The sequence below is a fragment of the Oncorhynchus kisutch genome, linkage group LG7 (assembly GCF_002021735.2).
Source record: "Oncorhynchus kisutch isolate 150728-3 linkage group LG7, Okis_V2, whole genome shotgun sequence".
NCBI classification, from domain to species: Eukaryota; Metazoa; Chordata; class Actinopteri; order Salmoniformes; family Salmonidae; genus Oncorhynchus; species Oncorhynchus kisutch.
The window spans coordinates 16,035,483-16,052,052 of record NC_034180.2 but is presented as its reverse complement, the minus strand read 5'-3'; the positions used below and the strand labels follow the sequence as shown (position 1 = coordinate 16,052,052).

The window sequence follows — 16,570 nt, the reverse complement described above, 5'->3', positions numbered from 1 at the left end:
CAGGCTTATCTCTGCTTCTGTCTCAAGCCAAGCAGCAGAGTGTGTGTGGCCTCTCTGTGTGTCCTTAACTCAGATCCAGAGTGCGATGGGAGAGCTTGAACAGTGCGCATACGTGCTTCTGTGTTCGTCTGTGTGTGCGTGTATGTGTGCAGCCATGTGTGTGTGCCCATGTGTGTATGGCGGCAGTGGTAGATCAATTGCAGTAATATGTGCTGCAGTGAGTCACCTGGCCATTCCATCCCAGCCTTGTCTAACAGCCTGTCTGCCCTATGAGACCCTCACAGGCCCAGCACTGGGCAGAGAGTGATACGCTGCACTCACATCAATACAACAACACACACACACAGGCACACACACACACTCAGAGAGAGTGAGAGAAGGTAGTGATAGAGAAATGGGGATAGGGGAGTAGAGAGTGGGAGAGGAGGGTAAAGAGGACTCACCTGAACGCCCATCCCTCTGTATGTCCACGTGATACCAGGCCCCGTCGTTGACCTTGTTCTGGGTGGCTTTGACCTTGATGGTCCCAGAGCCCATGTCTAACAGTAGGTATAGACTGCCATCCAGGAGCTCCACCGCAAAGAAGTCGACCTGAGGGAGATCGTCAAGGTGTTTAGTTCATCATAGGGGTACAACACATATCTTTACAAAACAGGATAAATACATCCAAGATCCTTGAACGCAGATGTTTTGTTTCTTACTTGGATTATTTACAGTTTTAGACATAGCTTTACCTAAAGGCTAAAGTAAATTGTTTGTTTGATCCATTCATCATTCATTGGCTTACCTTGGTGTTCTTCTGGCTGCGTTGGGCCTCCTTGCGTTCCTGGGGCTTGCCGTGGGTGAACAGGATGAGTCCGTTGGGTTCCGAGGTCCTGAAGTCAAAGGAGATGGAGCCCATTCTCTTGGTGTTCCACTTGGGCAGGCTGATGTAGGCCTCGGGGGTCTCGAAGGAGATAGGGTCCAGGGTGGCCACGTTCTCACACTTGAAGACCACGTCCCCCTGGATCTTCATCTTAGGGTCTACGATGCGGGCCAGACGGGAGAGCTCCAGACGGATATCGTTGTTCTTGTAGACCACCTGGACGGAGAGATTGGTAGAAGGGAGACAGAGGTTGTGGTCATTTTCAAGGAATGGTCAAGTAAGTTATTGCAAACCTTTTAACATCAACCTCTGTATCCAGTCTTCATCATTACCTTCACTGTAAAAAATATAAAAAATACCACATTATCATTAACGGATTTAAACAAATATACACTGAGTGTACAAAACATTAAAAACACTAAGAACTCTTTCCATGAAATGGACTGACCAGGTGGACCCAGGTGAAAGCTATCCAGGAGACAAGGTTAAAGAAGTATTTTTAAGCCTTGAGACATGAATTGTGTGTGTGTGCCATTCAGAGGGTGAATGGGCTAGACAAAAGTTTTAAGTGCCTTTGAGTGGGGTATGGTAGTAGGTGCCGGTTTGAGTGAAGAACTGCAAAGCTGCTGCAGTTTCCCGTGTGTGTCAAGAATGGTCCACCAACTTGACACAACCGTGGGATTCATCGGAGTCAACATGGGCATCCCTATGGAACGCTTCTAGACCTTGTAGAGTCCATGTCCCGACGAATTGAGGCTGTTCTGAGGGCTAAAGGGGGTGCAACTCAATATTAGGAAGGTGTTCCTAATGTTTTGTACAGTCAGTGTATAATAAAACACTCAAAGATAACAGTTTGTTAATGTCAGACTTTCGGGGTGGTGTGGTCTCTCCAAAATTGCCAGGTAAAGTTCATGTTGATCAGTCAGTCGGCTATATTAATATATCTGTATTAAATACCAATAGGCCAGGGCACACACACAAACACAATGGCTGTCTCTGGCTGAGGTAATTGACTCTCAGTGGTCTGACATATGCATCAGGGTCTGCTCGTCCTGATAGCAATGCTAATGGCTCCACAAAAGGGTGGGAGACATACACGCGAACGCAGGAGCGCGCGCACCTTCACAGCTGAGCAGTAGTGCCCGTACACACACACACACACACACACACACACACACACACACACACACACACACACACACACACACACACACAGTTGTGGTGGCCCAGCTCTGTTTTAAAGGGGAATTGACTAGCTGGCTGCCCTTGGCTGCTTTGAGAGGCTGATGTAATGTTCTGGCCCTAGACACAGTATGTCTGCCACACATAAACACAATGATTCTAGGCACCACACCCCCTTAAGAAATATCCAGTCCCTCTTAGAGGGCAACAGGGTTCAATTAAATAGGAAAAAGTTTGTTCATAAACTACAAACCAACCTATTTGGGCATTAGATCCTTCATCAGAGAGGTACACCCACCAGTGACAACACTGACAGTTCACTATAGCCAACCTTGCCATTCTGTGAGTGAGTGTCCTTAGCAGAGAAAAACAAAGCCTGAGTTCCACTAAGTGGCCAATCTTTTATCACAGCAGTCTTAATGCTGTCAATAACCCAGAGGACAGAGAGACAGAGGGGGATGTGTGTGTAAATTGAAATCTGCTCAAGTGGAAAATTGAAGCATTTTTTTGTAGTTCTCTGGGCAGAACAGAAGCCCTTCTCTTTATCTCGGGTAGCCTACTTTGAGCAAAGTATGAACATGCGAACACACCTTTGCACACACACACACACACACACACAAACGAACATGCACGCTCACACACAAACAACCTCTCGCTCTCTGGGTGCGTGAGTGAGTACACAGCTCTCTGTGAGTAGATCGGGGTCTGTGTGAGATTATTGATAATCCGGCAGATTTGACAGTAAATCAACTCATCCCTCTGGTGCCTGAAGGAGACCCGTCCCACCACCCGACCCACCGACCAGGCGATTATCTTTCTTATTCCTCCCTCTCTAAAGGAGGTCAAGGGCCCGGAGATGTCAAAATCCCTGCCTGCTTGCCTGCCTGCCAGCCAGCCAGCCATGCTTCCATCCTTTCCGGAATCTAGAGGGTTTATCCCAGCGATCATGAATACCATCCTCCTAGGGCGGAAGGTTTACAAAACCACACTGAGGTTACAGTTTTACACACCAAACATCCTAGCAACACCAGGAAAACACACACACTGTATTGGCAGCTAGCTCCAATAATAATAATAATAATGACTATTAAAGTTATTAATGTACAGTATCACCCAAGGAACTAGAATAATGCTTTTAAAAACAGTCTTAACATTTACATATCATATTTAGTACTCTTATCCAGAGCGATTTACATGAGCAATTAGATTTTTCACCTACTTGGCTCAGGGATTTGGACCAGAGACCCTTAAGTCTCTAATGGCTCTTAACCGTTAGATTGCCTAAGTAGAACCTAAGCAGTGTGCGTGTGTGTGTCAACAAACAGAAATAGCTACACTAAGGACCGTAAACAGTGGCCATTTTGTGACGACGTTAGCTTAAATTGGTCCAAATTAGCTGCCCTCCCTCAGTCCCCATTCCAGAGGAACATATAGGGACAGAGAGCAGATTACCGTGGCTACGACGCTCAGTCTCATTCAGTCTCCGCTCCTCTATCTCGTAAACACACAAGATAAGTGGTTGTGCCGCTCACGCCTCCACATCCTAATTGAGTTTGTGTAAGTTATGGAAGTGCTTCTGTGAGTTAATGCCCAGTATGTTTTTATAAGCAGTCAGACATGACAAAGTCCCTACAGTCATTTCCTAACCAGGGCTGACAGTAAAATACTGCTGAGGCAGACTGTTTCTCTCACTAAGGAGTTGGCAGAACCATAGTGTCTGTCTATTAAGTGTATAGAAAGATAGTGGGATGCAGAGGGATGTGCATGTATGGTGGATATTAAGTTCTGACTTATCTGTCAATACACAGTTCAATGTAGAGATGAATCCGACCGAAGAAACACAGTAACATGACATTGCTCTAAAATATCATATTTTCTCCATCCCTAGGACCTGTTATACAGAACTGATATGCATTCAACAGGGTCTTTGTAAGTAATCCAAATGTGGACTATAATAACTCCAAGAGGGTATAACTGTTGTTGTCTTGGGCAATAAAATGATTAATCTCAAGGAGGGTTTATCCCACAGAAATATTCCAGTAAAATAAGCTAAATAAAATGTCCCATATGCCAGCAGAGCTCCATTATCGATCTTCAGTTGAGGCCCACAGACCTCTCCTTGGTGCAAGGTTTCCTCCTCCTTGGTGCAAGGTTTATATCTGCTGTCCTCCACACCTGAAATTCTATCGATCTCTACATCCCCCATCCTTTCCCCCTGATTTTCTCTTTCCTAATGCACTCATACGTTACTGCCACCGGACCGGGATTTCATCCCAAAACAAACTCGGCCTTAGCCATTCATCAACGCACTGAGAATGGGGTTTGTTGGAAAACCTTCACATCTCCATGGTGAGGGAGCGTGACCTGGGTTGCTCCGTAAAGAGGCCGTAAGAACAGTGAGCTGTTTAAAGTTGGAGGTGTTGATAGTTGATAGTTGGAGCCAAGGTCAGATTTGGCTTTACGGCAAAATCCGGACGGTACTATGTCATATGGTCATCTTCAGTTTCATTCAGTAGCAACATTATCTCACAAACTCACTGCGATATTTGGTGCAAAACAGTTAGTCTCATGCAATCAAAAAGAACCCTTTTTTTCCCTCCCTTCATGAGCCTCAGTTGATAGGAGCCATGACACATTCACTGTAGCTTGTTTAAAGTTTCAGTGGTTGACAGTTGAAAGAGGGGTGAAATGTCATTGTTGTGAGATTAGTTTCCGGTCAGAGAACAAACACACACAGATGAGACAGGAGCATGAAAAATGCAACTCCCCCGCTAACATACTGTATGCCGACACATTCATGGTACACTGCTGTACATAGGCAGAAATTATGTAGCCTTAGGTGGGAGCAACATAAGGGGCAGCAGGTAGCCTAGTGGTTAGAGCGTTGGACTAGTAACCGGAAGGTTGCAAGATCAAATCCCCGAGCTGACAAGGTAAAAATCTGTCGTTCAGCCCCTGATCAAGGCAGTTAACCCACTGTTCCTTGGCCGTCATTGAAAATACTGACGTGCCTATTTAAATAAAGGTTTTAAAAAATAAAAATAAGTAATGAGCAGCAGCCAATTGGCAACTCTATGAAATAGACATAATGAAACTTGACACCCAGCGTCATAATATTTCATAACCTGTCATGACACATATATTTAGACCTGTTGTGACATATACTGCATTATTTTATGGCTGGTTATGACAACTACAGTTGTGTCAAAATCCACAAAACCTACACACAAGGCAAAACATTCCATTACACCAGTTATTCCCAAACTGGGGTACACACAATTCCATCGGGGGTATGCCAAATAAAAAATTTGGCATACCTCCATCGGGGGTATGCCAAATAAAAAATTCTTCACATTTTCAAACAGTAGCCTTGTTTCACGGCCAAAAATAAAATTAAACCATCTTCAGTGGTGGCCAAAAGTTTTGAGAATGACACAAATATTAATTTCCACAAAGTTTGCTGCTTCAGTGGTCTTTAGATATTTTTGTCAGATGTTACTATGGAATACTGAAGTATAATTACAAGCATTTCATAAGGGTCAAAGGCTTTTATTGACAATTACATGAAGTTGATGCAAAGAGTCAATATTTGCAATGTTGACCTTTCTTTTTAAAGACCTCTACAATCCACCCTGGCATGCTGTCAATTAACTTCTGGGCCACATCCTTACTGATGGCAGCCCATTCTTGCATAATCAATGCTTGGAGTTTGTCAGAATTTGTGGGTTTTTGTTTGTCTCTTGAGGATTGACCACAAGTTCTCAATGTGATTAAGGTCTGGGGAGTTTCCTGGCCATGGACCCAAAATATCAATGTTTTGTTCCCCGAGCCACTTTGTTATCACTTTTTCCTTATGGCAAGGTGCTCCATTATGCTGGAAAAAGGCATTGTTCATCACCAAACTGTTCCTGGATGGTTGGGAGAAGTTGCTCTCGGAGGATGTGTTGGTACAATTCTTTATTCATGGCTGTGTTCTTAGGCAACATTGTGAGTGAGCCCACTCCCTTGGCTGACAAGCAACAACACACATGAATGGTCTCAGGATTCTTTACTGTTGGCATGAAACTGGACTGATTGGTAGTGCTCACCTTGGCTTCTCTGGACAAGCTTTTTTCCATATGCCCCAAACAATCGGAAAGGGGATTCATCAGAGAAAATGACTTTACCCCAGTCCTCAGCAGTCCAATCCTTGTACCATTTGCAGAATATCAGTCTGGCCCTGATGTTTTTCCTGAAGAGAAGTGGCTTCTTTGCTGCCCTTCTTGACACCACGCCATCCTCCAAAAGTCTTCGCCACACTGTACGTGCAGATGCACTCACACCTGCCTGCTGACATTCCTGAGCAAGCTCTGTACTGGTGGTGCCCCGATCCCGCAGCTGAATCAACTTTAGGAGACGGTCTTGGAGCTTGCTGGACTTTCTTGGGCACCCTGAAGCCTTCTTCACAACAATTGAACCGCTCTCCTTGAAGTTCTTGATGAGCCGATAAATAGTTGATTTAGGTGCAATCTTCCTGGCAGCAATATCCTTGCCTGTGAAGCCCTTTTTGTGCAAAACAATGATGACAGCACGTGTTTCCTTGCAGGTAACCATGGTTGACAGAGGAAGAACAATGATTCCAAGCACCACCCTACTTTTGAAGCTTCCGGTCTAGTATTCGAACTCAATCAGCATGACAGAGTGATCTCCAGCCTCGACCTCGTCAACACTCACACCTGTGTTAACGAGAGAATCACTGACATGATGTCAGCTGGTCCTTTTGTGGCAGGGCTGAAATGCAGTGGAAATGTTTTTTGGGGATTCAGTTAATTTGCATGGCAAAGAGGGACTTTGCAATTAATTGCAATTCATCTGATCACTCTTCATAACATTCTGGAGTATATGGAAATTGCAATCATACAAACTGAGGCAGCAGACTTTGTGAAAATGTATATGTGTCATTCTCAAAACTTCTGGCCACGACTGTAGTGTTCAGCGAAATAACAACACAATGTCAAATACAGGTAGCCTAGTCAAATAATTAATATCCAATCACATTAACCGTTACTTTCTCGCAGGAATTCCATTAACGGTCCGTATGAAGCCAAAAGTAGCTGCTGCTCATTCCGTTTGCTCGAAAATTTATAAATGGTTAAAAAAAAGTAAGGCCCGCATCCATAGAGACACATACCAGCTTTACTGGTGGTACTGATACTACAAGCAGTACTACACCTGCATCTGTCGACCACACAAGTTGTACTGCTTCCACGAGAACATCCAATGCTAGCATCAGTAATTCTACATTTGTTGTTAGCCCAGCTAGAGCGGACACTGACAGTTGAGAATCTGATGCAGCCGAAGAGCTACTGCCCCTTTACCCGGGAAAGCACCGAACAACAGACAGGGACGTTGGACCATCGAAGAGGCGCAAATATGATGAGAACTACATTGATTTGGGGTTCACTTATATTGGGAGTAGTGCCTTTCTTCAGCCACAGTGTGTTATAAGTGGAAAAGTACTATCTCACAACTGAATGAAACCTTCACTCTTGCACAGACATTTAGAAACAAAACATGCCAATTTGAAAAATAAGCCACAGAGTTTTTTGAGCAAGAATTAAGACAACTTTCGAGTAGTAAGACATGTATAAAAGCAACAGGTACCATTAATAAGAAGGGCTAGAAGCGTCTTATACTGTATGGTGAGTATATATGGCTAGGACAGGCAAGCCGCATACTATTGTGGAGGGCTTAATTCTTCCTGCTGCCGCGGATATGGCTGGGACAATGCTGTGGGAAAAGGCCCAAAAAACTATACAGGCAATGGCTCCATCAAACAACACCGTTTCACGACTAATCAGTGACATGTTTTGAAACAATTACTGCTTTGTATACAAGCCAGTGAATTATATGTGTTACAGCTGGATGAGTCAACAGACGTGGCGGGCCTGGCACAGCTCCTGGTATATGTCTGTTACATTTATGGGGGGTCAATTAACATCCTCTTCTGCAAACCAGGACAACAGGAGAGGATATTTTTTAAGTACTAGACAGCTTTGTGACAAGATGGGTTGGTATCTGTACTGATCGTGCAAAAGCCATGACAGAGAGACATAGTGGAGTGGTAATGCTAGTGCAAGCAGTTGCTCCCGACGCCACTTGGGTACACTGCAGCGTCCACCGAGAGGCTCTTGCTGCCAAGGGAATGCCTGACAGCTTGAAAGACGATTTGGACACTACAGTGAAAATGGTTAACTTTGTTAAAGCAAGGCCACTGAACTCTCGTGTATTTTCTGCAGAATGCAACGATATGGGCAGTGACCAACATACAGAACATAAAGAAGTGTGCTGGTTATCAAGGGGCAAAGGATTGACCTTTTTTTTATTTATTGAGAGACGAGTTTAAAGTTTTCTTTACTGACCATCATTTTCACTTGTCTGACCGCTTTCATGATGACGAGTTTCTCACGCGACTGGCCTATCTGGGTGATGTTTTTTCTCACCTGAATGATCTGAATCTAGGATCACAGGGACTCTCTGCAACTATATTCAATGTGCGGGACAAAATTTAGGCTATGATTAAGAAATTGGAGCTCTTCTCTCTCTGCATTATCAAGGACAACACACAGGTCTTTCCCCCATCATTGTAGTTTTTTTGTGTACAAATGAACTCAAGCTTACGGACAGTGTCAAATGTGATATAGTGAAGCACCTGAATGAGTTGGGTGCGCAATTACACAAAAGCGGATGACACAAACTGAAAGTTATCCCTTTCATGCCCTGCCTCCAGTCCACTTACTGATATCTGAACAAGAGAACCTCATCGAATATTGCAACAAGAGGTTCTGTGAACATTTTATTTAGTCAGAAGCCACTGGCAAATTTCTGGATTGGGCTGCACTCAAGAGTATCCTGCCTTGGCAAATCGCGCTGTTAAGACACTGATTTCCTTTGCAACCACGTACCTATGTGAGAGTGGATTCTCAGCCCTCACTAGCATGAAAGCTAAATACAGACACAGACTGTGTGTGGAAAATTATTTAAAACTGAGACTCTCTCCAACACAACCCAACATTGCAGAGTTATGTGCATCCTTTCAAGCACACCCTTCTCATTAACCTGTGGTGAGTTACAATTTCCGATGAACAAATAAGGTTTTATATGTAAGATGGCGAAATAAAGAGCAAAATTATTGATTATTATTATTTGTGCCCTGTTCCTATAAGAGCTCTTTGTCACTTCCCACAAGCCGTGTTGTGAATAAAACTCACACACATTCTTATGTTTAATAAATGTATGGTATAGTGTGTGTGTGGCAGGCTTACAATGATGGCAAAAAACAACACTTGAGAGAGCGCTGACCCTGGTGCTAGAGGGGGTACGCAGCTGGAGGTTGAATGTTTGAAGGGGTACAGGGCTATAAAAAGTTTGGGAACCACTGCATTTACACCATAGCCTACTTTGTCAAAAGCATGTTTATGTTTTGAAAATGTTCTGAAATTGACCATATTAAATTATCATTGTAATTGTGCACACGCTATTGTCAGACATGCACCTACCCCAATGCTCTGTTTCTGATAACTGGGATGACTGCAGGAGCATATTTCAGGAGCAGGACCAGATGCCCTTAATTCAGTCATCAGTCAAAAATAGGGTATGTACGTGAGAGGCCTATCTGGCTAATATGATTATGATGGTCATAATGCTTCTTGACAGTGTCATAAAGTGTATTTTCTGACTCCAAGTAAAGTGACACAGGATGGTCAAAATGCTCTATGACACTGTATAAAATATGATTGAAAAAAAAAACATGGCAAAATATATTTTTTTACAACAAATGATTTAAGAAACAAACTTCTTGTCAGGGAAAAAAAACACATTTGAATAAATGTGGGTGTTGACACACTAATGTAGGTGTCATAACCAGCTATAAAATAACACAATATATGTCACAACAGTTGTAAATATATGGGTCATGACAGTGACAAGTTATGGTCAGCTGTTATGACATCATAACACGGTTATGACCGTGTCATTACATTTTCTGACGCTGGGTGTTTGCGAAACAGTAGACAAACTCCATAACTTAATTGCACACGCTACATCAAATATTACACACACTGTGCTACAAATCACAACACAAGAAGACAGAAACAAAACATAAAGCTGTCCAATTGTCCCCTGGAGTCCCCAGACTTAAACAACCAACATATGCTTCCCTCTAAATCCCTTTCCGTCAGATATCAGTAGCTGTCACCCGCGGCCATCTCACTGCGACCTTGAAGATCCCCAGCTCGAGCACTGCAAATCCCCCGGGCACTGATTGGACAGTGATTATCATTATTTGCGATATTATCACCGTCGTTTGCCGTCGTTTAATCTGCATTGTCACGTCGACCTGAAGCATTTTGTCATTATCTAAATCAAGTTTCAACCGCCGGCTTCTCTGTAATTTCCAGACATCACAAGGCGTGAGACGCTCAGACGTCTCCCCGTGTCTGACACAAAGTGACACTTTGCAATTTGGTCGCCAGGCGACGTTGTCATCTGGAGTGGTGGCGGGCGTCTACGTAAAATGTCAGCTAGCTAATTCCTGCCGAACCGGTGATGAGGCGTCAGGCAGTGCCCGGTGACATTTCAACTTCCCTCTCTCACTCTTTTCTCTGACTGTCTCTCTTTCTGCCCGTCTGTCCGTCCGTCTGTCCGTCTGTCTGTCTGTCTGTCTGTCTGTCTGTCTGTCTGTCTGTCTGTCTGTCTGTCTGTCTGTCCTGGTAACTTCTCTGAATGTCAATTACTTTACATTTTGACATTCGTATTTACGTATTATGAAAAACACAATGATCCTCTGTTTTAGTATTCTCCTTAGACCGCTTTCTCTTTTGATACCACCTGTCTCGCACAACAAAATGTGTGAGATTTATGCAATATAATACACAGTCGCCCGAGCCTTCCCTACCATCTTTCATATTCTAACCATTTTTCATATTCAAACATCCGACCCGTCCGTATGACTGATTACAGAGGTTGACAGAGAGAAATGACTGCGAGACAATCTGTTCGGGCACATTTGAAACTGAGCCGCAGTACAATAGGCAGCCTGCGCTTGGGGACCAGTTGATTTTACAAGTACAATAGCTACACATTACTAATCCCATTCCTCCAATTGCCTCCTGATAAAATGCTGAATATATATTACTGTTGGATACAAATAAAGATCAGCTCGTGGAGGGAAAACCTTGACAAGATGACAAGTCACTTTTAGCAAGGCATCTACAAAACATAGTAACTTATCTTGCTGGTCTCACCGCATGGTAGGTATTTTATCAGGGCAGCACAATCACAGCATTAGAAGTGAATCAAACAGATAGTGAGTGAGTGATCTCTGATTCTTGCACAGACATGAGAAGGCACGAACACAGACTGAGCTTCTGTCTATTCAAAATTGTCTGTGTGACACACTGTAGGTATGCCCACACGACTGATTCAGAAGCATGTGTCCGTGTGTGTGTGGGATGGGGGGGTGAGACAAACTGACAGAGAGAGACGGACTTCAACACACTGTCTGGCTGCGTGAGAAATGACACAAGGGTATAACCAAGGTGTGTGTGTGTGTGTTCTATGTGGATGTAGAAATGAAAAATGACTTGTGTTTGAATATGGAGAGTAGAATTCCATCAGCCTGTTATCTCCTCTACCAGACACTCGCTCAAAGAGAGAGAGACACACTGACTGACAGAGAGAGAGAGAGACGGACATCAACACACTGTCTGGCTGTGTGAGAAACGACACAGGGGTATAACCAAGGCCAAACCCCATTCAACACAACCGCCATTGGAATCACACACCTCACAGTATTCATCATACAGCTTTACTAAGAGGGGAGTGTGTGTTTTTCGGTTTTACTGTCAGAAGCCCTCACAAGGATAGTAAAACAAGGAAAAGTTGGTCCCCACAAGGAAAAAGGCTATTTTAGGCTTAGGGGTTATGGTAAGGGTTCAAATTAGAGTTAGGGTTAGAATTAGGGGATAGGGTTATGGTTAGGAGTTAAGGTTCAATTTAAGGTTAGGGGATAAGGTTAGGTTAAGGATTAGGTTTAGGCTTAGGTTTACGATTTTGAATGGGAATCAATTGTTTGGTCCTCACAAGGATAGTAAAACAAACGTGTGTGTATTCTAAGGCACTGCCTCCATATTTCCAAAAGGAGTCCATGCTCCTCTGGCCCTCAAACACAATCACACACACACCATATCGTCCTCCTGGCCCCTGCATTGGTGTGTGTGTGTGTGTCTGGGCTGAGTGGGGCCCTTGGTGACACACACATTAATCATCCACAGCTGTCTGCCTCTCCCATAAATCTCTGCCTGCCGGCCCTGCCCACCGCTCTCCAGGAATTAATGGCCCCGGGTCCCCACTGTGCACAGACCACCACCAACACACACACACCACTCAAGGATGCAACACACCCCTGGCATGCTGGGTGTGTGTATGTATGTATGTGTGTATGGGGGAACACTGTGTGTGTGTTCTGTCTATGGGACCAGACCACTCACTGCTCAAGGATGGCGCTAGCCCATGGCATAAGAGGAGTGATTTGCATAGACATTGAGACTGGAGGGTAGGGATGGCAGCTGGAGTGTGTGTGTGTGTGGAGGTGGGATGGGGGGTGGGCACTGAGGGTTGTGTCACCCTGTGTCAGTAATGTTAGTGAGAGTCCTTGTTACACCATTAGGGTCACAACCTAGCGACACGACTACAAAAGCAATACTACTAGAGGTTGTATGCCAGTCCCCCACATGTTATGGGTGTATGCCAATCCCCCACATGTTATGGGTGTATGCCAATCCCCCACATGTTATGGGTGTATACCAACCCCCACATGTTATGGGTGTATGCCAATCCCCCACATGTTATGGGTGTATGCCAATCCCCCACATGTTATGGGTGTATGCCAATCCCCCACATGTTATGGGTGTATACCAACCTCCCACAGTGTGTGTTTGGATAAAAACAGGGACTGATGTTAAACAGAAAATAGAAAATACCACACAAGATGTTCTAAAACACCAAATGGTGCCCAGATCCTGAGACAAGCTGTCGCTGCCAAGAGATCTCTCTCTTTCTCTCTCTCTCTCTCTCTCTCTCTCTCTCTCTCTCTCTGGTGAATGTTCAGCAGTTGCAGTGTGCATTTTATTCCACAGGGTGGGGTGCTTTCCATACTCCAGAACCATGCTCTCACACAGGCCTGTACAAACAGCTGAAGTGGGAAGTTTACATACACATAGGCTGCAGTCATTAAAACTCCTTTTTCAACAACTTTACAAATGTCTTGTTAACAAACTATAGTTTTGGCAGGTCGGTTTGGACATCTACTTTGTGCATGACACAATTGTTTACAGTCAGATTATTTCACTTATAATTCACTGTATCATAATTCCAGTGGGTCAGAAGTTTACATACACTAAGTTGACTGTGCCTTTAAACGGCTTGGAAAAATCCAGAAAATGATGTCATGGCTTTAGAAGCTTCTGATAGGCTAATTTAAATAATTTGAGTCAATTGGAGGTGTACCTGTGGATGTATTTCAAGGCTTATTTCAAACGCAGTGCCTCTTTGCTTGACATCATGAGAAAATAACAAATAAATAAACCAAGACCTCAGAAAATAAATTGTACGTCTGGTTCATCCTTGGGAGCAATTTCCAAACACCTGAAGGTACCACGTTCATCTGTAAAAACAATAGTATGCAAGTATAAACACCATGGGACCACGCAGCCATCATATCGCTCAGGAAGGAGAGGCCGTCTGTCTCCTAGAGATGAACATACTTATGTGCGAAATGTTCAAATCAATCCCAGTACAACAGCAAAGGGCCTTTTGAAGATGCTGGAGGAAACAGGTACAAAAGTATCTATATCCACAGTAAAAACGAGTCCTATATTGACAAAAACTGAAAGGCCGCTCAGCAAGGAAGAAACTACTGCTCCAAAACCGCCATAAAAAAGCCAGACACGGTTTGCAACTGCACATGGGGACAAAGATCATACTTTTTGGAGAAATGTCCTCTGATCTGATGAAACAGAAATAGAACTGTTTGGCCATAATGACCATTATTATGTTTGGAGGAAAAAGGGGGAGGCTTGCAAGTCGAAGAACACCATCCCAACCGTGAAACACGAGGGTGGCAGCATCATGTTGTGGGGGTGCTTTGCTGCAGGAGGGTCTGTGGCACTTTACAAAGTAGATGGCATCATGAGGATGGAACATTCTGTGGATATAGTGAAGCAACATCTCAAGACATCAGTCAGGAAGTTAAAGCTTGGTCGCAAATGGGTCTTCCAAATGGACAATGACCACAAGCATATACTTCCAAAGTTGTGTCAAAATGGCTTAAGGACAACAAAGTCAAGGTATTGGAGTGGCCATCACAAAGCCCTGACCTCAATCCTATAGACAATTTGTGGGCAGAACTGGAAAAGCGTGTGTGAGCAAGGAGGCCTACAAACCTCACTCAGTTACACTAACTCTGTCAGAAGGAATGAGGCAAAATACCCCCAACTTATTGTGGTAAGCTTGTGGAAGGCCACCCAAAATGTTTGACCCAAGTTTAGCAATTTAAAGGCAATGATATCAAATACTAATTGAGTGTATGTAAATTACTAACCCACTGGGAATGTGATGAAATAAATAAATGCTGAAATAAATCTTTCTCTCTACTGTTATTCTGACATTTCACATTCTTAAAATAAAGTGGTGATCCTAACTGACCTAAAACAGGGAATTTTTACTAGGATTAAATGTCAGGAATTGTGAAAAACTGAGTTTAAATGTAGTTGGCTAAGGTGTAGGTAAACTTCCGACTTCAACTGTACAATGCATGACAAAGTATGTGGACACCTGCTCGTCGAACATCTCATTCCAAAATCATATGCATTAATATGGAGTTGGTTCCCCCTTTGCTGCTATAACATCCTCCACTCTTCTGGGAAGGGTTTCCACTAGATGTTTGAACATTGCTGTGGGGACTTGCTTCCATTCAGCCACAAGAGCATTAGTGAGGTCGGACACTGATGTTGGGAGATTAGGCCTGGCTCGCTGTCTGCGTTCCAATTCATCCCAAAGGTGTTCGATGAGGTTGAGGTCAGGGCTCTGTGCAGGCCAGTCAAGTTCCTCCAAACTGATCTCGACAAACTATTTCTGTATGGACCTCACTTTGTGCACAGGGGATTGTCATGCTGAAACAGGAAAGGGCCTTCCCCAAACTGTTTCCAAAGTTGGAAGCAAAGAATCGTCTAGAATGTCATTGTATTCTGTTACTTTAAGATTTCCCTTCACTGGATCTAAGGGGCCTGGCTCGAACCATGAAAAACAGCCCCAGACCATTATTCTTCCTCCACCATACTTTACAGTTGGCACTATGCATTGGCCTGACCTTGCTTCCAGAGGCAGTTTGGAACTCGGTAATGAGTGTTACAACAGAGGACAGACGATTTTTACGAGCTACGCGGTTCAGCGGTCCCGTTCTGCGAGCTTGTGTGACCTACCACTTCCTGACTGAGCTGCTGTTGCTCCTAGACGTTTCCACAATAACAGCACTTACAGTTGACCAGGGCAGCTCAAGAAGAGCAGAAATTTGACAAACCGACTTGTTGGATAGGTGGCATCCTATGACGCTGCCACCTTGAAAGTCACTGAGCTCTTCAGTAAGTTCATTCTACAGCCAATGTTTGTCTATGGGGATTGCATGGCGGTGCGCACAATTCTACACACCTGTCAGCAATGGGTGTGGCTGAAATAGCCAAATCCACTAATTTGTACATATCATGTACTATATGTCAGACTTCTAGTGGACCTAGTGGTGTGAGGCATTTGTGTGTGTGTGTGTGTGTGTGTGTGTGTGTGTGTGTGTGTGTGTGTGTGTGTGTGTGTGTGTGTGTGTGTGTGTGTGTGTGTGTGTATGTGTGGAGTGTGTTGTTGACAGGGGGTAAGAGTGTGACAGTGTGGATGGGGACAGCCACAGGCCACTGGCTAGAGCTAGACTAGCTAATCTCAACTCGATCTGATCTGAGGGCAGACACACACACACACGTCTTTCCTGGGGCTGTTTATACAGGGTGACTGCATGGTCATCTAAGGACTCAACCTTTCTCCACATCACACTGGTTATCAGACAACTTCTCCAGAGTAAATATCCCACTCTGTTGGTAACACAGACATGGCAATCTGATAAACGGATAGACCTTCACTAAATGTTAAACAGGTGTAACAGATATAAAAATGGAGAATCAAATCACATCTACATTGTTTTACCTCTTTTCATAAAATATTTCATTTATTGGATTATACTTATCAGTTTAGAATATGACAATATAAAACAAAACATTTTACTCAATACAATATAAACGATTTGAAATAACAAAATAAACAGTAACTATATTATGCTACGAAATAACATCATTCATTCAACATCATTTCTGAACTGTCATTCAGAAATGAAAATACATATGATTCTATGATGATTAGAAATACATTACAAGTATCAATGAT

General features: G+C 43.7%; 1 protein-coding gene across 21 annotated transcripts in view; it reads right to left on the bottom strand.

Annotated features, from left to right (window-relative positions):
- nrxn3a (neurexin 3a) overlaps positions 1-16,570 on the bottom strand; it is a 426,603-nt gene that overhangs the window by 306,471 nt on the left and 103,562 nt on the right. For all 21 annotated transcript variants that reach the window (XR_004210558.1, XR_004210560.1, XR_004210563.1 and 18 more), the window contains exons 8-9: positions 788-1,081; positions 444-591 (exon numbers count right to left, since the gene is read on the bottom strand). Coding sequence is in view for 14 of the 21 variants with exons in the window: in XM_031828538.1 (XP_031684398.1) it covers positions 444-591; positions 788-1,081 (442 nt within the window). In the remaining 7 variants the exon portion in view is untranslated. The remainder of the gene's footprint in view (positions 1-443; positions 592-787; positions 1,082-16,570) is intronic.